The 26,122-nt window shown below is 40.1% G+C and overlaps 1 protein-coding gene across 1 annotated transcript in view; it reads right to left on the reverse strand.

The window, feature by feature from the left end:
* tanc2b (tetratricopeptide repeat, ankyrin repeat and coiled-coil containing 2b) overlaps positions 1–26,122 on the reverse strand; it is a 626,942-nt gene that overhangs the window by 81,092 nt on the left and 519,728 nt on the right. The window contains exon 9 of the mRNA XM_060939453.1: positions 20,369–20,611. Within this exon, the coding sequence (XP_060795436.1) occupies positions 20,369–20,611 (243 nt within the window). The remainder of the gene's footprint in view (positions 1–20,368; positions 20,612–26,122) is intronic.

The raw sequence follows: 26,122 nt of genomic DNA on the forward strand, positions 1-26,122 counted from the left end.
GCCACCCCCTGTTTCTAAGAAACAGTAAACAAATGTGACCATGTGACCACATTCAAAGGGGGGCGGGACCATTTACTTACACTTGTGGAGAGGAGCACCACATGTCAAACTAGGTGAGGGAGATATTTATAAAAATGTGTTTTTGTGCTTTCTAAGTCAATTCCATGTTTGTCCACAGTGAAGGTGATTTAGAGAAGACAAAAGTAGAATAATATTTAGACACATTAGGGTTAAGTTAGTGGCTTTCTAAGCTATGATATGAATGCTAATAAAAATAATTTTGATTAGCCTAATCCCCTTTATTAGCATTTTTCTACAAAATGGTGGCCACGGGGTAAGATGAGCCATTAGATGTGGGGCAAGTTGAGCCACTGGCTCAACTTACCCCATTAGTGGCTGAGCTTACCCAATATGGATGACACTTAAGTTTTCACATTTACTGGTCATATATGACAACAACAACAAATAAACAAACAAATAAATAACATGTTAATATAAATAATATGTTTAAAAGGTTTTTAATAAATAAAATAATGCCCTCTGTTATTACAGGTGTGCATGATGCCACACTCATACAAAAGAAAAACAGACAGGGCCGCACAGTCCCGTGCAGTTTTGGAGAGAGCCGCAGAGGAAGTCAGGAAAGGCAGGCCTATTCGGGCTGTGGTGAGGGATATGCATTTGGACAGGATGACTCTGACTAGGTTCATTGAAAAGATAAAGAATGGAGAGGTAGAGACAGGTTATACCAAGTTGGTGAAAGTGCATTTCTTCATTGGCCAGATAATCAAATTGGATGTCTTCGAAATAGAGGCAAGATTTCTCAAAAGAAGCCAGTCATGCCATGGCTCTGCAAGAAAGCCAACCTTTGTCTTCAAAGAGAAAGATGAGGCTGTCCTGTCAAGACAGGATATTGTGAAAAAATTGCCCCGCCCCTTTACTGTTGGGGGGACAGCACGGAGGGAGAGGCAAATGGTGTTCCCTTGCAATTTGAACGCTTGGAACATTGAATAATGATGAAATGATTGAATGATTGATGGAATGATTGCTGCATGTTTTAGCAATGTTTTAACCTACTGAAAGAAATAAGATTTTTTGGCACTGCTCTACTGTTTTAGTAATTTCTATAATATAGTATATCTCTCATTCCCTCTCTAACCATCCCTCTTTCTATCTATCTACGCATATCTCTCTCTCTATCCATCTATCTATCCCTCCCTATCCCATCTCATTCTATCACCTCTCTCTTCATCTCCCCTTTTCTATGCAACGGCCCTATCCCCCACTTGATTGACTTGACTTGATTCATTGATTGCATTTCTAATAATAAAAGTTGTTTACTTTGTTAACCTAACATGTTTTGTGTTGGCTCAATTTACCCCACACAGTGGCTCATCTTACCCCATGCATGGGGTAAGTTGAGCCACTTGACATTTTTTTTTCAAGAGGTAATATCATTCTAACCATAAGAGCTTATCAATTATTTTTTGCTCAGATAGTAACAGTACACTTTGAAATTTGGTATGGTGTGTAGACTGGAAGCAAAAATGGCTTTAACATGTAGTGATGATGAAAAATGTAAAAAGTGGCTCATCTTACCCCGCTCTCCCCTACCATTTTTATGATGGTCTTTGGTATGACCCAACTGCGAGTAGAACTCATGATCTCCTGGTCAAGGCCAACTTCCGATCCCTCTCATGCCTCTGACACTTCTAAGACATTAGCATTTCTATAGTAACAGCTAAGGTGACTTGTATTGTGGACGCACCTCATAATCACAGAATGAATGGATTTAAATGCTTGTTATTGAACAATAGCATATAATGGTTGGTATAGTGAAGCTTTTATGGAAGGAATCTCCAGTGTTAGTACCAGTCAGTAAGTTTGCTAGTTATGCTTCTACTCAAGAACTTATAAATATCCATTACATGCAAGTGATTTCCATCATTGGATTCGCGAACAACTTAAGCAGGCACATAAACTGACTCTGAATATGTAAAACTTTACCCATTTTACCTTTTGGACTTGAGTCACTGACTCATTGTGAATAAGAATTTTGGGATGAGCATAGGACTGAATGTGCCTTGTGCAAACTTGTACAATGATAAAAATGAGACTTGTTTGACCACACGTCTGTACTTGTCACACCTTATATACTCTGCGCAAAGAGGAGAGAGCAGCAGCAAAGAACGCAGTGGAAAGCAGCTGTGCCAAGTGATTCCCGTGAATAGACAAATGTATGGAGATAATATTGCTGAAAATTAGCAGTAGGTAATATGTAGTTTACATTTCTCTTCTTTGAGCTAATTCTTGCCATATAATCTCAGCAGGCAATGAAATGTGTGTGCACCAATGTCAATGCTCATGGTACTAAACCTACCTCATTGCTTCTTTCACCATGCTATTAAGCAAACTCATATGAACTCATATTCTGCTGTATCTGCAATGCAGCATGCTGCCTGAGTGGGTCTGTCTCTTGGTTCTCGCTCACTGATGCTGATCTAGGTGGGTATGCAAACCATATTTTGTGAGCAAGTCTGTGTGAGTTCGGGCAGAACAGATTGCCTTGTGCCTCAACAAAGTATGACTTCTTCCAGTTTTCCAATATCCCAGTTGACTTACACAAATGAATCAAAATGTTTTAAAACAGACTGCAGGAGAAAGAAGCAAGCTTTACATGACAATAATTAATTAACTCGTACAGTGTTCAGGTCAGTGTTTCAGGCCCCAAAATAGTCTGTCTGCTGCTATCCTCATAGTTGAGGGTCAGCTTCCATGGATTCTCCTGGGTGATTATAGCACACCAGAGGGATCCAAACACTCATCTGGTGGTGGGTACACATACACACCTAGGGGCAACTTTGAGTAGTCAGTTGAACTAATCTGCATGTCTTTGGACTGTCGGAGAAAACCCATGCAGACACAGGGAGAACACACGAACACCACACAGAAAGACCCCGGTTGGCCGCTGGACTCGAACCCAGAACCTTCTTGCTGTAAGGAGACAGTGCTCACCACTGCACCACCATGCCACCCCCAAAACAGTAAAGTGGATTTACTATTGCTAGATTTGCTATATGGGTTTAGCAGTTATGAACGTGATGCTCTGAAACTGTTTCCTAGATGCTGCAAACTTTCTCTGGGTGTAGGTGTGGCAATGGAGGCAGTTTAAACATAGTCCTTAACTTGCATCAGCTTGATACGCTGTATGACCCTTTATGTCATGTGGCAATAAGAGAGCACATAGACTTTAGACTTAACTTATAATCGTCATATATTCCTATTTGCGTAAGTGTGGTAGTCTGGGAAAACTCATTGTATGTAGCTGTGGCTGAATTCTGCATCCGCAAAGTGACAACAAGTCTGGATTAGACCAAAGATTAAAAAAAAAAAAAAAAGATTTTCTGCCAGTAGTATACTTCAATATCTCTACTTCAAGGAAACAAATATCTTTTTAAATCAAAACATGTGTGGAAACATTTTTATTTTGATTACTTTCCACCCCTTGCATGAACAGTGATCAGTGAAGTGAAAGACAATGATGAAGCTCGTGGTCAAACGCTGCAAGTGAGTTTTACTCCAGGTGATGAGACAGAGCCTGATGTGGATGATGCTGATAATCAAAGTGAGAACTCATTGTAAACTTATTATTCTTTACAATTTGACAGTTAATTTCTTTTTCATCAGTAGATAAGGTTAGAAATGCACAGGTAGGTCCTGTTGAATCCTCGAATCTGAAGGTGTTTAATTTTCTATGACAGCAGCTCTGACAATAATGCCGGCTGTAATTCAAATTGCAGGTTTATATTAACGCTCTCAGGCTATTATGTGATTGTTTCTGTAGTAACAACTCATTCACAGGGACTTGTATGGTTGATACTCCACGTACACTGCATCTAATAATACAACCCCATTGTCAAAAAATGTGGGACACTGTAAAATATGAATAAAAATAGAATGTGATTTTTAAATTATGAAAACTATATATTTTATTGAAAATAGTACAAAGACAACATAGAAAATGTTGAAACTGAATTTTTTTTTGTTTTTGAAAAATGTATGCTCATTTTGAATTTGATGCCAGCAACATGTTAAAAAAAAAGTTGGGATAGGGGCATGTTTACCACTGTGTTGCATCACCTCTACTTTTAACAACACTGTACACGTTTGGGAAATAAGGAGACCAACTGCTGTAGTTTTGAAAGGGATATACAAATTCAGCTGCTCAACAGTTCGGGGTCTCCTTTGTCATATTTTGCATTTCATAATACACCAAATATTTTCAATGGGAGAGACAGGTCTGGACTGCAGGCAGACCAGTTTAGCACCCAGACTCTTACTATGGAGCCATGCAGTTGTAATACGTGCAGAATGCAGTTTGGCATTGTCTTGCTGAAATAAGCAAGGTCTTCCCTGAAAATGATGGATGGCAGCATATTGCTATGAAATGTGTATATATCATTCAGCATTAATGATGCCTTCCCAGATGTACAAGCTACCCATGTCATGTGCCCTCATACCATCACAAATTTTGAATGGTACACTGATGATAAGCCAGACGGTCCCTCTCTTCTTTATCTCGGAGGATGCAGTGTCCAAGATTTCCAAAAAGAATATCAAATTTAGATTCATCAGACCACAAGACAGTTTTACACTTCGCCTCAGTCTATCATAAATCAGCTTGGGCTCAGAGAAGGTGACGGTGTTTCTGGATATTGTTTATATCTGGTTTTAACTTGCATTTGTGGATGCAATAATGAGCTATTTTCACAGATGATGGTTTTCTGAAGTGTTCCTGAGCCGATACAGTGATTTCCACTACAGACACGTGTCTGCTTTTAATGCAGTGTCACCTGAGGGCCCAAAGATCACAGGCATCCAATGATGGTTTTTGGCCTTGTCCCCTGCATACAGAGATTGCTCTGGGTCAATCTTTTAACAATATTACGTACCATAGATGATGTGATCCCCAAATTCAATGCAATTTTACACTGAGGAATGTTATTCTTAAATTGTTTCACTGTTTGCCCACGGGGGGCGGCACGGTGGTGTAGTGGTTAGCGCTGTCGCCTCACAGCAAGAAGGTCCTGGGTTCGAGCCCCGGGCCCGGCGAGGGCCTTTCTGTGTGGAGTTTGCATGTTCTCCCCGTGTCCGCGTGGGTTTCCTCCGGGTGCTCCGGTTTCCCCCACAGTCCAAAGACATGCAGGTTAGGTTAACTGGTGACTCTAAATTGACCGTAGGTGTGAATGTGAGTGTGAATGGTTGTCTGTGTCTATGTGTCAGCCCTGTGATGACCTGGCGACTTGTCCAGGGTGTACCCCGCCTTTCGCCTGTAGTCAGCTGGGATAGGCTCCAGCTTGCCTGCGACCCTGTAGAAGGATAAAGCGGCTAGAGATAATGAGATGAGATGAATGTTTGCCCACGCAGTCTTTCACAGAGAGGTGAACCCCTCCCCATCTTTACTTCTGAGTGACTCCACCTCTGGGATGCTCAGTTTCAACATTTGATATGCTGTCTTTGTACTATTTTCAATGAAATATAGGGTTTCCAATGATTTGCAAATCACTGCATTCAAGAAATCTTATAATTGCTCAAGAAGCTTTTAGAAGAAGACATTTATTTAATATTTATGGGTTTCAGGTTGACATAACAAAATTTTGCTTTTTGTTTTTGTATTTCTTTTTTTTTGGCTTATTATTGCTTTGTAGCTGCTAATGTTCCAGAATGTTAAATGTAATTATAAACAGTTAAAAATACCACATATCTTTTATTAATAAATTAAAAAATATAATTTTCTATAAATCACATTGGTACAATCTCATCTCATTATCTCTAGCCGCTTTATCCTGTTCTACAGGGTCGCAGGCAAGCTGGAGCCTATCCCAGCTGACTACGGGCAAAAGGCGGGGTACACCCTGGACAAGTCGCCAGGTCATCACAGGGCTGACACATAGACACAGACAACCATTCACACTCATGGTCAATTTAGAGCCACCAGTTAACCTAACCTACATGTCTTTGGGGGAAATCAGAGCACCTGGAGGAAACCCACACGGAGAACATGCAAACTCTGCACAGAAAGGCCCTCGCCGGCCACGGGGCTTGAATCCGGACCTTCTTGCTTTGAGGCGACAGCGCTAACTACTACACCACCGTGCTACCCATTGGTACAATAGAAATAAAATATTTCAAAGCGTGCTGTTATAAGTAAATAATTCTTGGGATGGTAAGAGCATCACATCACCCTGTCATGTTTTATTCCTCACATAACTGGTTGAGATTCATGCAAAAGAGGAACATCCAGTTTCAATTTTCAAAACTATGCATAATTTCATCAAAATTACACGCTGTCAGATGGTGTAGTGGTTAGCACTGTTGCCTCACAGTGAGAAGGTCCTGGGTTTGAGCCCAGTGGCCGAGGGGGCCTTTCTATGTGGAGTTTGCATGTTCTCCCCATGTCTGTGTGGGTTTCCTCTGGGTGTTCCAGTCTCCCCAACAGTCCAAAGACATGCAGGTTAGGCTAATCGGTGGCTCTAAATTGACCGCAGGTGTGAATGCGAGTGTGAATGGTTGTTTGTCTCTATGTGTCAGCCCTGCGATGAATGGTGACTTGTCCAGGGTGTACCCCACCTCTGGCCCATAGTCAGCTGAGATAGGCTCCAGCATGCCTGCGACTCTGTACAGGATAAGCAGCTACAGATAATGGATGGATGCACCCTGTCAAAAGTTTTCCCAGGCTAATGGTGCTTTAGTGTAACATGCTTGTGGAGCAGTTAATGATTTAATTATTTCCCTAAATAGTTCACTTGATCATCCTTGTCATTAGGTTATGACTATTTAAAGTTGAAGTTTTTAGGATTATGCCCTCTGCAGTCTGCACATTTTATAAGCTACTGAATAAGAGAGTCTGCTGTATAAATAAAAGTTTGGATAAATGTGGTTCAGGAGCAGTTAATAACAAGACCCTAGCACACAATGTACTTCGAGTAACATTTATCTCATGTTGCAGAATATAATTTATTAAAACAGCGTTTCCTCCATGACTTTTCTGTCCTCCCTTTGCCCGAGCAGCATTATAAGACAAGATAAGAGTTTATTGTAAGACCTTAATTTCCCTTCTCAACAAATAAACCCTTATCTCATGATCAAGCCTATTATCTTCACATCCTTGGAAAGTACATGTTGGTAATTTCATGCCTGATGCACCTCATTTTGTGTAATGAAATAAACCCATGTAAATGAGAGCACAAGGTGAGGTGTTGATAATTTTGTGAAAATTTATTTAAGAATACTGAGGACCTTGTTTAATATTGGCACAACATTCACGTACAGCACAATCATTTAATAATTTGGTGATCCTAGCAGTGTTAAGAGCATAATGTGCACCACAATTACAACAGGCCATGGAATAATGAGATATGATGATTATGGTTATGATTGTGTATGGAAGTAGACGGATGTGATTGCTCACAGAGAACTCAATCACCTGTTTAACTGAAGGTTCCCGCTCTACATTTAGATGATAGATATTATGAGAAATGAAAGCCACATAGCTTCAGAGCTTCATGAAATAACATGAGATATGGATGTGCTACATTAATGATGTAGCATTATTTGGAAAGGTATGAATGAATAACCACACCCTGGTGTTTATATTCCATTTCACTGAGCTCTTTATGGAGATACATGGTGAAATCCCTCATGCAAAATACAGTGGTGCTTGAAAAAGTTTGTGAACCCTTGAAAATTTTCTATATTTCTGCATAAATATGACCTAAAACATCATCAGATTTTCACACAAGTCCTAAAAATAGATAAAGAGAACCCAGTTAAACAAATGAGACAAAAATATTATACATGGTCATTTATTTATTGAGGAAAATGATCCAATATTACATATTGTGTGTGCACCAATAAAAAGTGGCAAAAGTACATGAACCTTTGCTTTCAGTATCTGGTGTGACCCCCTTGTGCAATAATAACTGTAACTAAACATTTCCAATAACTGTTGGTCAGTCCTGCACACCAGCTTGGAGGAATTTTAGCCCATTCCTCCGTACAGAACAGCTTCAACTCGGGGATATTGGTGGGTTTCCTCACATGAACTGCTTGCTTCAGGTCCTTCCGCAATAATTCAATTGGATTAAGGTTTTAAATTGGATCAGTTTTAACTTGGCCATTCCAAAACATTAACTTTATTCTGCTTTACCCATTCTTTGGTAGAACGACTTGTGTGCTTAGGGTCATTGTCTTGCTGCATGACCCACCTTCTCTTGAGACTCAGTTCATGGATAGATGTCCTGCCATTTTCCTTTAAGATTCGCTGGTATAATTCAGAATTCAATAATGGCAAGCAGTCCTGGCCCAGATGCAGCAAAACAAGCCCAAACCATGATACCATCACCACCACCATGTTTCACAGATGGGATAAGGTTCTTATGCTGGAATACAGTGTTTTCCTTTCTCCAAACATAACGCTTCTCATTTAAACCAAAAAGTTCTATTTTGGTCTCATCCATCCACAAAACATTTTTCCAGTAGCCTTCTGGCTTGTCCATGTGATCTTTAGCAAACTGCAGATGAGCAGCAATGTTCTTTTTGGAGAGCAGTGGCTTTCTCATTGCAACCCTGCCATGCACACCATTATTGTTCAGTGTTTTCCTGATGGTGGACTCATGAATATTAACATTAGCCAATGTGAGAGAGGCCTTCAGTTGCTTAGAAGTTACCCTGGGGTCCTTTGTGACCTCGCTGACTATTACACGCCTTGCTCTTGGAGTGATTTTTGTTGGTCAACCACTCCTGAGGAGGGTAATGATGGTCTTGAATTTCCTCCGTTTATACACAATCTGTCTGACTGTGCATTGGTGGAGTCCAAACTCTTTAGAGATGGTTTTGTAACCTTTTCTAGCCTGATGAGGATCAACAATGCTTTTTCTGAGGTCCTCAGAAATCTCGTCTGTTTGTGCTATGATACACTTCCACAAACATGTGTTGTGAAGATCAAACTTTGATAGATCCCTGTTCTTTAAATAAAACAGGGTGCCCACTCACACCTGATTGTCATCCCATTGATTGAAGACATCTGACTCTAATTTCACCTTCAAATTAACTGCTAATCCTAGAGGTTCACATACTTTTGCCACTCACAGATATGTAATATTGTATCATTTTCCTCAATAAATAAATGACCAAGTATAATATTTTTGTCTCATTTGTTTAACTGGGTTCTCTTTATCTACTTTTAGGACTTGTGTGAAAATCTGATGATGTTTTAGGTCATATTTATGCAGAAATATAGAAAATTCTAAAGGGTTCACAAACTTTCAAGCACCACTGTAGATATGAGCATCACAGCTTTTAGATACAAGAACATGTCCTTGTGACAAATAGCCGTGATTGTGTAGGTAATTGAGATTGCTAACGACCATGCTGCCTTCTTTTTTAACTTATCCCTCCTTTATTTCTTTCTTCTTTTTAGTGTGCCATTCTCTCTCTCTCTCTCTCTCTCTCTCTCTCTCTCGATTTCTTGTTGTGCTCAAAGGGATTTGGGGATAGCTTAAAGCTTAGAGTGTTGATCTGCTCCATCATGGGAGTTCAACCAATCCTCCTTTTCTACTTTTTCTTCCTTTGTCTTTTCACCTCACATCTTCTCAGGTCACCGTTTTTGTTGATAATCCTCCACTTTTTATCACTCTTCCCCTGCTTTCCTTGCATCCCCCTCTTCATATCAGGTTATAACAATTCTACCTGCCCTTAACCACCCTCCTCTGCCTCAGGCTACTCCTGAACTCTATATACATTGTTTTGCCACACCTTTCTCTCCAGACGCAGTGATCCTTTCAAGCTTTTCCTTAAGCACCACTGTTTTTCTTCATGTTCTTCTCAAATAAAATTTTTAAAGGCCCTTTTTCACCCTTTACGAGGCAAAAAAACAACAACCCCACACTCACAAACAAGATCATTATAAAGCACTGATTGCTCACACAATAACCCAGTCAGAGAGGAAACTTTGTTTATAGTATAAATGACATCTTTCCAGTGACACAGGATGAATCTTTGCTGTAGGAGAGTGCTGATTCTGAGCAACTGTCGCGCTCACGCACCACTTATTCGGTGTTATCAGCACTCAACTAAAACACACTGTGGTCATTGGTGCCATTATGGTTTAAGTGGATGCCATTCTATGGTGCCAAATTAATGTTCTGTTAAGGTTTATTTAAAAGAGAGAGAGAGAGAGAGAGAGAGAGAGAGAGAGAGAGAGAGAGAAGATGAGCAAATGGAATGGCATCTTATTCATGCTCCAATGTTCAACTAATGATTGGCAGGGAGAAAGGTTGCTCTTAGATGGTTAAGAGGGCAAACACTTTTCTGTTGTGCCACTTGATAACCCTTATATGTGCCGTGACCCTTGCCTTGCATTATCGTTTACTATTATGGATTTGTGCCCTGTGGTGACCTGGCGACTTGTCCAGGGTATACCCCGCCTTTCACCCGTAGTCAGCTGGGATAGGCTCCAGCTTGCCTACGACCCTGTAGAACAGGATAAAGTGGCTACAGATAATGAGATGAGATGAGATTATGGATTTTCCCTTTGGGCTGAGTTTTGACGTCACTGTGTTTTCATCTTTTATGCCTGACTTTCTTGCATTGTGGTTTTGGTTGGGGTACTTTGTTTTTTTATTAAACAAAACAACCCCCCCCCCAAAAAAAAACAAAACAAAACAAAAAACAACCTCTACACACAGAGCTGCAAACCTCTCCTGAGCCATGAGTGTTACAAATGAATAAAGTGAGCTCTGGGTATGGTGTTACGATGTTATGTAGGGTTAAAAATTAACTTCAGTGCTTGGTTGTCACTTGGGCCAGCATCCCAGAATCTTAGTGGCCCAGGCCAAAATGAGGTGGCCCTTAAAATTTCCTCTAGTTGAACACACACACAAAAATTTTAAACCATTTTTACTTGAATAACACCCCACTGTGTTTAACGTATGCCCCCAGAAACGGATTAATCAGCAATATTAATTCTGTGTAATTGTTATTGTACATTATTCAAACATTACACTACATTACAGTAATTTAGCTGACTTTTTTATTCGAAGTGACTAACAATAAGTGCTTTGGTAGCCAAAAGAATCCAAGAGTGACCAGTGCTGAAGTATTAGTGTAAACAAATAGCCTACAAATACCATCCAATATCTGGAATGATCAGAGTAGTTAAGAAGTTGAAGAAGCTTGGACAAATCCATAGACAAGGAATTATTTAAGTATGGTATGTTTATTGTTTCCAAAGTTTGACAGCATTTGCATCTGCATTAAAATGGTTAGCCTATGCTTCTCAAGATTCAAGATTCCTTTATTGTCACTGCACCGTACAGTACAGTGAAATTGAAGCACGCAATCCAATTGGTGTATTCAAACAAACATTTAGTATTAAGGGGAAGGAAAAAAAATATTGCATAGGCTTCTTGAGCTTATACAAGAAACATTACAGTACAGTAGGCTGCTAGAGTTCTATTAGACTAGACCTAGGTGCTTATGGTTAATATGGTTATAGTTATGGTATTTGGCAGACGCTTTTGTCCAAAGCAACTAACAATATATAAACACTACATTATTAGACTGCAGGATTTCCCTTTTTTGTTCTGGCTAGGCTCAACCTCAGCCTTTAAGCAAACAAACTCACCCTCTCTTTTACACATAATTTTGGCAATTTTATTACTGTGTAGATAATTGTATGCCTCTGTGCTTTTGTAGTTCCTTAGCTCCTCACCATTAACGCCCTCACTAAGAATAAAATAATTGACAATGTCAACGTAGCTGACGTCAGGCCACAACTTCATGTTGTCTATCCATTCCGTGAGGGTAGATGGATGGGGCACTTTGATCGTATTATCCCAGAGTATGTCAGAAAATCAGACCTGTGTAACCATCTTTTAGTCATCTTTGAGCTTAACTACCAAGCAGTTAGTGTTAGCTACAAATGTCAACACAGTTGAGTGGAAGAAAGATCCTGGCTTCTGCTAGCAGCATGGTAGATCACAGACAGAAAACACCACCTCAAATAGCCTTTGAGAAAGGCTACCTGAGGTAGTGTTTGAGGTCAACCAATCAGAGCATGTGCCATAAATAACTCTGCATACACCGTGGGAAAACTGAACTTAGAACATCTCAGGTTTGAATTTTTAAAAAATAGTAAAAGTGCAAATAAAAATACAAATAAATTTCATAGATAATTTATGTATTGATTCAATAATATCAAAATCTGTTGTCAGTAGTATTTCATGTGATAATGTGTTGATGTTCAAATAAAATGTTTGATGATATTATACTGTATATCTATGCATTTTTCTGAATTCAATTTTATAATCATGTACTGTATACATAGATGTTTTGCAAGATAGGCTACTGATTTAGGTAGACCTTACAAGTTCCCCCAAAAAAGGAAAAATAAGGCTGTTGCCCTTGTTACAGTAAACTGGATAAACAAAATAACTGTAGGTCTCTTATATTTAAATATACCCTTGATTTATCGAAGTTCACTTAACAAAGTTCCCAGCAGCATGGAGGAAAGAAAAAAAAAAACGGAGGTAACTGAATGATAATATAATATTTAATATGGATCTAGGAAGAAATATGTTAGCTTATAATGTTTTAGCAGCGCGTAACGACTTCATAATAAAATGTGATCAATAGTTGCCATTTATCATTTCAGTTAATATTAGAGGCAAAGTCAATGAATTTGGCATTTTTATGTCATGATTTCTTACAAGATGTTCCGCTTCCAAACAACCAAGAACAATGCCTATGAAAAAAAAATCTATCATCTTTGACAAATTATGCCCAAATTTGACAGATGAAGGACAAATGCTCAGTTTTCCCATGGTGTGATGTAGTATGCAGAGTTATTTATGGCACATGCTCTGATTGGTTGACCTCAAACACTACCTCAGGTAGCCTTTCTCAAAGGCTACCTGAGGTAGTGTTTTCTGTCTGTGATCTACTGTGCTGGCTCTGATTGGTTGACCTCAAACACGACCTCAGATAGCCTTCCTGAAAGGCTACCTGAGGTAGTGTTTGAGGACAACCAATCAGAGCATGTGCCATAAATAACTGTAGTGTTTTCTGTTTGTGATCTACCGTGTTGCACTTCTACTACAATGTAGCACTGAATTATGGGAAAGGTCAGAGTTCAGGAAAGTTGTGGGCTGTGTCCGAAATCACTCACTCATTCACTACTCCCTACTCACCCAGTGAGCTCATTTGTAAAATGAAAAACAAAAAAAAAAGAAAAAAAATCCCACTTTTGGACACTACTTAGCTGTGCCGTTATGTCATTACTGTCGCACAATTAAAACATGCCAGATCAGTCGGCTGGTGGGGTTTCAAAATAATAAATACATGCATGTAATTTTGTGATAAATTGCATATAACGTATTTCCCGGGTGGCATGGTGGTGTAGTGGTTAGCACTGTTGCCTCACAGCAAGAAGGTCTGGGTTCGAGCCCCGTGGCCGGCGAGGGCCTTTCTGTGCGGAGTTTGACGTTGTCCGTGTGGGTTTCCTCCGGGTGCTCCGGTTTCCCCCACAGTCTAAAGACATGCAGGTTAGGTTAACTGGTGACTCTAAATTGACCGTAGATGTGAATGGTTGTCTATGTGTCAGCCCTGTGATGACCTGGCGACTTGTCCAGGGTGTACCCCGTCTTTCACCCATAGTCAGCTGGGATAGGCTCCAGCTTGCCTGCAACCCTGTAGAACAGGATAAAGTGGCTAGAGATAATGAGATGAGATAATGTACAACCCCGATTCCAAAAAAGTTGAGACAAAGTACAAATTGTAAATAAAAACGGAATGCAATAATTTACAAATATCAAAAACTGATATTGTATTCACAATAGAACATAGACAACATGTCAAAAGTGAGACATTTTGAAATTTCATGCCAAATATTGGCTCATTTGAAATTTCATGACAGCAACACATCTCAAAAAAGTTGGGAGAAGGGCAATAAGAGGCTGGAAAAGTTAAAGGTACAAAAAAGGAACAGCTGGAGGACCAAATTGCAACTCATTAGGTCAATTGGCAATAGGTCATTAACATGACTGGGTATAAAAAGAGCATCTTGGAGTGGCAGCAGCTCTCAGAAGTAAAGATGGGAAGAGGATCACCAATCCCCCTAATTCTGCACTGACAAATAGTGGAGCAATATCAGAAAGGAGTTCGATAGTGTAAAATTGCAAAGAGTTTGAACATGTCATCATCTACAGTACATAATATCATCAAAAGATTCAGAGAATCTGGAAGAATCTCTGTGTGTAAGGGTCAAGGCCGGAAAACCATCCTGGGTGCCCGTGATCTTCGGGCCCTTAGACGGCACTGCATCACATACAGGCATGCTTCTGTATTGGAAATCACAAAATGGACTCAGGAATATTTCCAGAGAACATTATCTGTGAACACAATTCACTGTGCCATCCACCGTTGCCAGCTAAAACTTTATAGTTCAAAGAAGAAGCCATATCTAAACATGATCCAGAAGCACAGACGTCTTCTCTGGGCCAAGGCTCATTTAAAATGGACTGTGGCAAAGTGGAAAACTGTTCTGTGGTCAGACGAATCAAAATTTGAAGTTCTTTATGGAAATCAGGGACGCCGTGTCATTCGGACTAAAGAGGAGAAGGACAACCCAAGTTGTTATTAGCGCTCAGTTCAGAAGCCTGCATCTCTGATGGTATGGGGTTGCATTAGTGCGTGTGGCATGGGCAGCTTACACATCTGGAAAGACACCATCAATGCTGAAAGGTATATCCAGGTTCTAGAGCAACATATGCTCCCATCCAGATGATGTCTCTTTTAGGGAAGACCTTGCATTTTCCAACATGACAATGCCAAACCACATACTGCATCAATTACAGCATCATGGCTGCGTAGAAGAAGGGTCCGGGTACTGAACTGGCCAGCCTGCAGTCCAGATCTTTCACCCATAGAAAACATTTGGCGCATCATAAAATGGAAGATACGACAAAAAAGACCTAAGACAGTTGAGCAACTAGAATCCTACATTAGACAAGAATGGGTTAACATTCCTATCCCTAAACTTGAGCAACTTGTCTCCTCAGTCCCCAGATGTTCACAAACTGTTGTAAAGGGAAAAGGGGATGTCTCACAGTGGTAAACCTGGCCTTGTCCCAACTTTTTTGAGATGTGTTGTTGTCATGAAATTTAAAATCACCTATTTTTCTCTTTAAATGATACATTTTCTCAGTTTAAACATTTGATATGTCATCTATGTTCTATTCTGAATAAAATATGGAATTTTGAAACTTCCACATCATTGCATTCCGTTTTTATTTACAATTTGTACTTTGTCCCAACTTTTTTGGAATCGGGGTTGTATTTCCCACATTAATAAATACGAAGTACTTTGTGTCTGCTGCATCTTTCAGTTCTTTTAAATCAAGGCTGAATACTTTCTTCTTTTCCGCTGCCTTTTATTAAATCAAATTTGAGGTTTTTGATTAACTCCTCACTCTGCACTGTAACTTTTATTCTTGTATTTTATCTGTCTTATTCTATTTTAGCTTATTTTCTATTCTCTTACTATTTTTAATTGTACTTGAATGTCCGCGAATGAGTTTCTTCCTCCATCCATTCCCCCCAACACACTACAATATTATTGCCATTTTCACGCCACAACTTATAAATTTGTCTCGTGCCGTTGTCATAAGGAAAAACAAACTACTGTTATACTCAATCTAAAATACTTAACGGTCCTTATGAAACAGCTTTTACAGCTCTGTGAAAATGCGCAACCGCAATGCACGATGATATATATTGCTTGGTTAGTGACCATCGGTTGTACATTACTTTTCACAATGCACTGTGGGATACTATGAGTCCACTATATAGGGTGTAATAATTCTCACTAGACATTCGGACAGCACTACAAAATGGCGAACTCATGATATAGTCCACTATATAGTGAGTGATTTCGGACACAGCAGTGAATATCGTGGAGCGATCTGAAAACTCAGAAATGGCTTTGAATCTTGCACTTGAGAACTAAACTTTTACTAAAATTCACAAACTTAGAGTTGAGGAAAGGAAAGCAAAGAAAAGGTACTCCAAGGAAAGAACATTTTATTTAATTTTTATTGTAATTTTTTTTCGTACTTCTCAAATCATAGTCGCCAAACCTCAACTTTTCATGGCCCTGGTCAGTTTTTAGTTGCCACTGGCAACCGTGCGACTGACAAGTTTCAACCCTGGTTATGCCAGACAAAGCTCTGTCATCTGTGCATTGGTTTCTGACCACAAGAGGACGATTTCATGAGAACACCAGATATACGTCAAGACCTGGACCAAAATAGAGCACAGATACAATACAGTAATCATATTACTAAAGGATAATGCACTGCTTAGGGGATCTGCATTATGGGCTAAAAATCAAATCATGTAGGTAGCAAGCATCTCATATTAAGAGTGCTGATGTAGGATCATCTCCCTGGTTAGTATAATCACATTCAGCCACAGCCAAATTTGATTGGTGAACTAACTCTGAGTGGTTTGGGACAACTCCAGACACGTCAGAAGAGAGGTGATGGCACAAAAACCCCCAAAACAAAACCATCAAACTGACTTAATTAGTGGGGCAAGCACAAGGAGCTCATAAAGTATGTAGTACATGAATGAGAGTCAATAGCATTTTATACTTTTTATGAACTCATATTGAATGGTCCAAAAATCTTCTCACTAATTTTAAATGCCTCTTTAACCCACTATGATGAGTATGTTGAAATGGCTGCCATCTTGAAGTGTACCAAAAAAGTGTTTTATTTCTCTATCCTGCTGTTTCAGCCCACCATTAGAAGACATTATAATACTTTATAGTGCTGACATTTGAACCATAAAATCATGAATCATAACTTTTTAATCCCACAATACAGGAAGATAAGGCATCAAAAACTGTTCATGCACTAATCCCAAAAGGTACATCCGGTCATGCAGTGAGTGGCTATTATCATGCAGAAGTTATTAGAGGTTTTTGATATTTAAAAGCTTTTGCCCATAATGGACTAATGTAATAAAGAGTGAGGACACTGAGCAGAAGACACCAAACAAGAAGTGAGGTGGTATCTCTGACTGAGAAACTTGATTTCATATCGAATAATATACTGCTTATTGCTGACAAAAACACGCAAATGTTTCCTTTCCTACTTTTACTATTGAAATAACTTAGAAGAGATGCCTGCAAAAGAAAACAAGATGGTCATGGCAACAGAGAGGGAACAAAACCAGCAGAGCAAGCAGCCATTTTCCACTAATAAGGTGCTGCTGCTGAAGCTGAGGGCTTACATCAGATAGTTTCATACTTAGCAACAACAACAACAACAACAAAACACCATCTGTTAAAAAAAAGGTTTGAGGATGGAGTCATTTTGTCAACAGAATAAATTCCTAAGAGTAATTACACATTTAGAATAAATACAATGGTGCTTGAAAGTTTGTGAACCCTTTAGAATTTTATATATATTTTTCCATAAATATGACCTAAAACATCATCAGATTTTCACACAAGTCCTAAAAGTAGAGAAGGAGAACCCAGTTAAAAAAATGAGACAAAAATATTATACTTGGTCATTTATTTATTGAGGAAAATGATACAATATTACATATCTTTGAGAGGCAAAAGTATGTGAACCTCGAGGATTAGCAGTTAATTTGAAGGTGAAATTAGAGTCAGGTGTTTTCAATCAATGGGATGACAATCAAGTGTGAGTGGGCACCCTGTTTATTTAAAGAACAGGGATCTATCAAAGACTGATCTTCACAACACGTTTGTGGAAGTGTATCATGGCACGAACAAAGGAGATTTCTGAGGACCTCAGAAAAAACATTGTTGATGCTCATCAGGCTGGAAAAGGTAACAAAACCATCTCTAAAGAGTTTGGACTCCACCAATCCACAGTCAGACAGATTGTGTACAAATGGAGGAAATTCAAGACCATTGTTACCCTCCCCAGGAGTGGTCGACCAACAAAGATCACTCCAAGAGCAAGGCGTGTAATAGTCGACGAGGTCACAAAGGACCCCAGGGTAACTTCTAAGCAACTGAAGGCCTCTCTCACATAGGCTAATGTTAATATTCATGAGTCTACCATCAGGAGAACACTGAACAACAACGGTGTGCATGGCAGGGTTGCAAGGAGAAAGCCACTGCTCTCCAAAAAGAACATTGTTGCTCGTCTGCAGTTTGCTAAAGATCACGTGGACAAGCCAGAAGGCTACTGGAAAAATGTTTTGTGGACGGATGAGACCAAAATAGAACTTTTTGGTTTAAATGAGAAGCGTCATGTTTGGAGAAAGGAAAACTGCATTCCAGCATAAGAACCTTATCCCATCTGTGAAACATGGTGGTGGTAGTATCATGGTTTGGGCCTGTTTTGCTGCATCTGGGCCAGGACGGCTTGCCATCATTGATGGAACAATGAATTCTGAATTATACCAGAGAATTCTAAAGGAAAATGAGTGGCAAAAGTATGTGAACCTTTATTTTCAGTATCTGGTGTGACCCCCTTGTGTAGGAATAACTGCAACTAAACATTTCCAGTAACTGTTGATCAGTCCTGCACACCGGCTTGGAGGAATTTTAGCCCATTCCTCCATACAGAACAGCTTCAACTTGGGGATGTTGGTGGGTTTCCTCACATGAACTGCTCGCTTCAGAACCTTCCACAACATTTCGATTGGATTAAGGTCAGGACTTTAACTTGGCCATTCCAAAACATTAACTTTATTCTTCTTTAAACATTCTTTTGTAGAATGACTTGTGTGCTAAGGGTCGTTGTCTTGCTGCATGACCCACCTTCTCTTGAGATTCAGTTCATGGACAGACATCCTGACATTTTCTTTTAGAAGTCGCTGGTATAATTCAGAATTCATTGTTCCATCAATGATGGCAAGCTGTCCTGGCCCAGATGCAGCAAAACAGGCCTAAACCACGAAACTACCACCACCATGTTTCACAGATGGCATAAGGTTCTTATGCTGGAATGCAGTGTTTTCCTTTCTCCAAACATGACGCTTCTCATTTAAACCAAAAAATTCCATTTTGGTCTCATCCATCCAGGAAACATTTTTCCAATAGCCTTATGGCTTGTCCACGTGATCTTTAGCAAACTGCAGACAAACAGCAATATTCTTTTTGGAGAGCAGTGGCTTTCTCCTTGCAACCCTGCCATGCACACCATTGTTGTTCAGTGTTCTCCTGATGGTGGACTCATGAGCATTAACATTAGCCAATGTGGAGAGGCCTTCAGTTGCTTCGAATTTACTCTCAGGTCCTTTGTGACCTCGCTGACTATTACACGCCTTGCCCTTGGAGTGATCTTTGTTGGTCGACCACTCCTGGGGAGGGTAACAATGGTCTTGAGTTTCTTCCATTTGTACACAATCTGTCTGACTGTGGATTAGTGGAGTTCAAACCCTTTAGAGATGGTTTTGTAACCTTTTCCAGCCTGATGAGCATCAACAACGCTTTTTCTGAGGACCTCAGAAATCTCCTTTGTTCGTGCCATGATACACTTCCACAAACATGTGTTGTGAAGATCAGACTTTGATAGATCCCTGTTCTTTAAATAAACAGGGTGCCCACTCACACTTGATTGTCATCTCATTGATTGAAAACACCTGACTCTAATTTCACCTTCAAATTAACTGCTAATCCTCGAGGTTCACATACTTTTGCCTCTCAAAGATATGTAATATTGTATCATTTTCCTCAATAAATAAATGACCAAGTATAATATTTTTGTCTCATTTGTTTAACTGGGTTCTCTTTCTCTACTTTTAGGACTTGTGTGAAAATCTGATGATGTTTTAGGTCATATTTAAACAGAAATATAGAAAATTCTAAAGGGTTCACAAACTTTCAAGCACCACTGTAGATAGGTAGAGGGATAGATAGCATTTAAGTATTTTGTACATTAATTTATCTCTTAACACCTTTCTATATTTTTAAAGAATCTTGCACATTAATTTTCAGATTAGTCATGCTTTAAACTGCTTGGGCAAAATTCAAAATTCTTGAATTATGTACTAGTCTACTGATTATATAAAAAAGCAAAATGTTTTTTTTTTCAACTGTTTATTCAAAATGTGCTTTCAAATAAATAATTCTCATTCAAAACAATTATATATGGTCTTGCTTCTCATCTCAACTGAACTGTCATTTTACTTGAATAGACAATAAAATATGAGCTTTTCCCAGATCACTCCTTGCTATTTAGTAACCCACCTCCTGATTTAATGGACAGCTAAGATCCTCCCACTCTTAGGAAATACCATGAATGTGCCAGATATGACTTACCTGCCACAGAGTTAGGGCGTGGCATGAGGTACAGAGGGGTGGGATGACAGGAATGGTGGGTAGAGCTGGGCTCAGGAATCTTGTTGAGGCTGTGGGTGGAGGCAGCCATGTTTTCGTCAAGGCGGTAGAGGCCAGAGTCGAGTGTGGCACGCTGCGAGTGCCAAAGTTTGAGGCTGCTGGCACGAGTGCCCTCTCCATGCTTGGCACTGCGATCCGCAGGCTCTGAGTAACTTGTCAGGGTGGCTGAAAGGGATGTGGAGAAAGCAAAACAGAATGGTCACTTATAAAGGATAAAGACAGTCTGCTGAGCTACAAGGCCAAGTACAGATCCACACACATGAGCATGTACATGTGAGTAACGCTGTTCTTACAAGAAATGTAAAGCAGAAATTTGCTTTAAAAAAAAAAAAATCACAGTAAGATGTTTAACCTGGAACAGAAGGGTTTGACTGAGTATCTGCAACAATAGCGTACAACTAAGTAATCATGAATTTGAAATGAAAACAAATATATACTGAAAACAGAAAAGTTTGCGACTACACAATAATTTTCACATTCATATGAATACTGAAGTCTTAATATTGAAAACAGGCTAGTATGCAATTATGCAAAACATTTATGTTGAGCTTTCATGAGTTCTTCAGTCAAAGGTGTAGAGCAGCTGTGTAATAAGTGGGATCATGTATAGTGAGCCAGTCATTATCACAAAATAAACCCCTTCAGGGTGATTCAAGAACCCTCCACTTCACACCAGGGTCTTGCATTAACCTGCACCACCTGAATGATCAGCTCGCTGTACATTATCCCATATTAATGTGTTCTTTCAGGGATGGGATGATTTTTTTTTCTATAGGTAGGCATATTAGGTGAAAATTCAAATTCAATCCAAATTGCTTGAAACAGGTCTCGTTGAATTCAGAATTGAATGTAGAACAACATACTTCTTACAGAATTAAAATGTTTATCCATTCTTAAGATATTAGAAATCAAAGACTGAAAAAATGGCTTCAATATAATGTCAGAAAACTGAAGTAATATTGTGTATTAGGATAACATCGTCCAAAATGGGCCTAATTAGCGCCAGTGTCAGCTCCAGAACCAGTGCCAGAGTCGAAGTCAGAGTCAGCGCCACTGTCAGCTCCAGAACCAGTGCCAGAGTCAGAGTCAGCGCCAGTGTCTACTCCAGAACCAGTGCCAGCACCAATGTCAGAGCCAATGTCAGAGCCTGTGTCAGTGTCTACTCCAGAGCCCGTGCCCGTGTCAGCTAGAGCATCAGAGCCAATGCCAGAGTTGGTGCCTGTGCCAGCTCCAGTGCCTATTCCAAAGTCAAGGCCAGTGCCAGAACCTGAGCCTGTTCCAGAACCTGTGTTAGAGGATGACGGTGCGACCTCTGCCTCAGCTGGCTATGAAAACATCTGCATCGTTCCGCTGCCACCCGGCTATGAAGATGTCATCGTTGTCCCACCGCCAGATCCTAACCAGGATCAAAGCAATGTGCTGACAGAGTTCGAGCCCATGCCTGAGTCCAGCTCTGAGTCCAAGTCAAGTCCAGTCCACAGTCCAAGTCAAGTCCAGGGTCTGAGTTGTCTCCAGAGCTTGAGTCCTTTACTGAGCCCAAGTACAGCCAGGAGGCTGAGTCAAAGCTTGCTTCCTGCCTTGAGCCCAAGCCATCCCCAGTGCTCAAGTCCAGTCCAAAGCCCAAGTTAAGTCCAGAGCTCAAGCACACTTCCAGCCCTGTGTCCAAGCCAGTTCCAGAACTCCAACCTGAGTCATCTCCTGAGATGGACCCAGAGTCCAGTCCAGAGCTCAAGTCATCTCCAGAGCTCAAGTCTAGCCCTCAGCTTGAACACACTACCAGCCCTGAGTCTGAGCCAGATTCAGAGCTCAAACCTAAGTCAACTCATGAGCTGGAGCCAGAGTCCAGCCTAAAACTCGAATCTAGCCCGGAGCTTGAGTCCACTGTAAGTCTTGGATCTGAGCCAAGTCCAGGGTCCAAGTCAAGTCCAGAGTCTGAACATGCTTCCTGCACAGAGCCCAAGTCATTTCCAGAGTCTGTGTCCAATCCAGAGTTTAAGTCATCTCCACAGCTCGAGCCCAAGTCCAGTCCAGAACCTAAGTCATCTCCAGAGCTCAAGTCTGAGCCATCTCCAGAGCCCGAAACCAGTGCAGGTCAGGAGTCCAAGTTTTGTCCTGAGCCTGAACCCGAGCCCTTACTGGAGCCAAGTAGGATGGATTTTTGCTCCCAGAGGGAGCTCTTTGGGGATGGGGTGGGGGGGTTGTTTTCCTGTCAGTCCTGTGTGCTGTGGCACGTGCACCTGAAGGCATGCCCCGGGCTGTGTGCACGTCGAGTGGACTCCAGCACGTGCGCCGTTAATGACGTGCACCTGAACTTAATTAAGGAGCTATATGTGCATCTATTTAAGGACTTTGCTGATGCATGATCAGTGCAAAGTATTGCACTACATCAGTACGCATTACTGAGCCTTACTACCCATGTTTCTGATTTCCTGTTTCCTGTGCCTGTTTCTCATTCTTGCTTTGCCTCTGATATCCTGTTTGTGCCTCGCCCGACCCTTTGCATGTTTAACGTTTTGGATTTAGCCTGCCGATTTGGACTGTTTGCTTTTTGTGTGTGTTTGCACTTTATTATTAAACTTCTACTTCTGCCTACCTTGTATCTGACAGAGATCAAAGGTTTTTATCTTAATAACCTTTTTACTTTTCAAGATATTTACATAGAAATTGGCAGGCACAGAGCTGGTTGTATACTGAATACAAAGTTTTTTTAAAAATTGTAAAAAAAAAATTATGGAAATTAGCATTTAATTAGTATTAATTATGCTAATTAGAGCCCTGCGATGACCTGGCCACTTGTCCAGGATGTACCCCACCTCTCGCCCATAGTCCACTGGGATAGGCTCCAGCTTGCCTGTGACCCTGTGGAACAGGATAAGTGGCTACAGATAATGGATGGATGGATGGATGGATATGCTAATTAGGTAAAATGTTAAATCAGTACACTCTTCTTCAAAGTTTCATCAAATGGCTTTACAACCCCAATTCCAAAAAAGTTGGGATGCTGTGTAAAACATAACTAAAAACAGAATGTGAAGATTTGCAAATCATGGAAACCCTGTATTTCATTGAAAATAGTACAAAGACGAAATATCAAATGTTGAAACTGAGAAATTTTATTATTTTTTGAAAAATATATGCTCATTTTGAATTTGACGTCAGCAACACGTTTCAAAAAAGTTGGGATGGGGCAACAAAAGACTGAAAAAGTTGTGCAATTTGGTGAATTGGCAACAGGTCAGTAACATGATTGGGTATAAAAAGAGCATCCCAGAGAAGCGGAGTCTCTCAGAAGTAAAGATGGGGAGGAGTTCACCGCTCTGTGAAAGACTGAATGGGTGAACAGTGCAACAGTTTACGAATAACGTTCCTCAATGTAAAATTGCAAAGAATTTCACATCATATGGTACATAATATCATTAAAAGATTCAGAGAATCTGGAGAAATCTCTGTATGCAAGAGACAAGGCTGAAAACTGACATTGGATGCCTGTGATCTTCAGGCCCTCAGGAGACACTGCATTAAAAGTAGACAAGTGTCTCTAGTGGAAATCACTGTATGGGCTCAGGAACACTTCAGAAAACCATCATCTGTGAAAACAGTTCATTACTGCATCCACAAATGCAAGTTAAAACCAGATATAAACAATATCCAGAAACACCGCCACCTTCTCTGGGCCCGAGCTCTTTTATGATGGACTGAGGCGAAGTGGAAAACTGTCCCGAGGTCTGACGAATCAAAACTAGAAATTCTTTTTAGAAATCATGGACACCACATCCTCCAGGCTAAAGAGGAAAGGGACCATCCGGCTTGTTATCAGTGCACAGTTCAAAAGCCAGCATTTGTGATGGTATGAGGGTGCATTAGTGCACATGACATGGGTAGCTTGTACATCTGGGAAGGCATCATTAATGCTGAATGATATATACACGTTTCAGAGCAATATGCTGCCATCCAGACTAAATCTTTTTCAGGGAAGGCCTTCCTTCTTTCAGCAAGACAATGCCAAATTGCTTTCTGCACATATTAAAACTGCATGGCTCTGTAGTAAAAGAGTCCAGGTGTTAAACTGTCCTGCCTGTAGTCCAGGCCTGTCTCCCATTTAAAGGATTTGGTGCATTATGAAGCTCAAAATACAACAAAGTAGACCCCAAACTGTTGAGCAACTGAAACTGTATATCAGGCAAGAATGGGACAACATTTCTCTTTCAAAACTATGGAAATTGGTCTCCTCAGTTCCCAAACATTTACAGAGTGTTGTTAAAAGTAGAGGTGATACAACACAGTGGTAAACATGCCCCTGTCCCAACTTTTCTGAAATGTGTTGCTGATATCAAATTCAAAATGAGCATCTCATTCTCATCTCATTATCTCTAGCCGCTTTATCCTTCTACAGGGTCGCAGGCAAGCTGGAGCCTATCCCAGCTGACTATGGGCGAAAGGCGGGGTACACCCTGGACAAGTCGCCAGGTCATCATAGGGCTGACACATAGACACAGACAACCATTCACACTCACATTCACACCTACGGTCAATTTAGAGTCACCAGTTAACCTAACCTGCATGTCTTTGGACTGTGGGGGAAACTGGAGCACCCGGAGGAAACCCACGCGGACACGGGGAGAACATGCAAACTCCGCACAGAAAGGCCCTCGCTGGCCACGGGGCTCGAACCCGGACCTTCTTGCTGTGAGGCGACAGCGCTAACCACTACACCACCGTGCCACCCCAAAATGAGCATATAATTTTCAAAAATAATAAAATTTCTCAGTTTCAAAATTTGATATGCTGTCTTTGTACCATTTTCATTGAAATATAGGGTTTCCGTGATTTGCAAATGATCACATTTTGTTCTTATTTACAGTGTACACAGCGTCCTAACTTTTTTGGAATTGGGGTTGTATTTGTGCAATATAAAACTGATCTTAACTCTCATTTATACATCATAAAAAAGGAGAAATCAATGTTATTTACAATTACAAATTACAAATACACTACCGTTCAAAAGTTTGGGGTCACCGTGTTTTCCATGAAAAGTCACACTTTTATTTACCACCATAAGTTGTAAAATGAATAGAAAATATAGTCAAGACATTTTTCTTGCCATTTTGAGCATTTAATCAACCCCACAAATGTGATGCTCCAGAAACTCAATCTGCTCAAAGGAAGGTCAGTTTTATAGCTTCTCTAAAGGGCTAAACTGTTTTCAGCTGTGCTAACATGATTGTACAAGGGTTTTCTAATCATCCATTAGCCTTCTGAGGCAATGAGCAAACACATTGTACCATTAGAACACTGGAGTGATAGTTGCTGGAAATGGGCCTCTATATACCTATGTAGATACTGCACCAAAAACCAGACATTTAGTAGAATTTAGCTAGAATAGTCATTTACCACATTAGCAATGTATAGAGTGTATTTCTGATTAGTTTAATATGATCTTCATTGAAAAGAACAGTGCTTTTCTTTCAAAAATAAGGAAATTTCAAAGTGACCCCAAACTTTTGAACGGTAGTGTATAATTATAAAATATGCATAAATAAGTATTGGATGTCATTCACATCTACCATTCTCTATCAAAATAAAACATAACAAAATAATATTTCTAATAATATTATTTCAAAATAATATTTCCCTCTTTGTGCTCTGTAGGTCTTTGTATTTCTAAGTAGGGCCTAC

Source organism: Neoarius graeffei, chromosome 14 (genome assembly GCF_027579695.1).
Source record: "Neoarius graeffei isolate fNeoGra1 chromosome 14, fNeoGra1.pri, whole genome shotgun sequence".
In the NCBI taxonomy this organism is placed as follows: domain Eukaryota; kingdom Metazoa; phylum Chordata; class Actinopteri; order Siluriformes; family Ariidae; genus Neoarius; species Neoarius graeffei.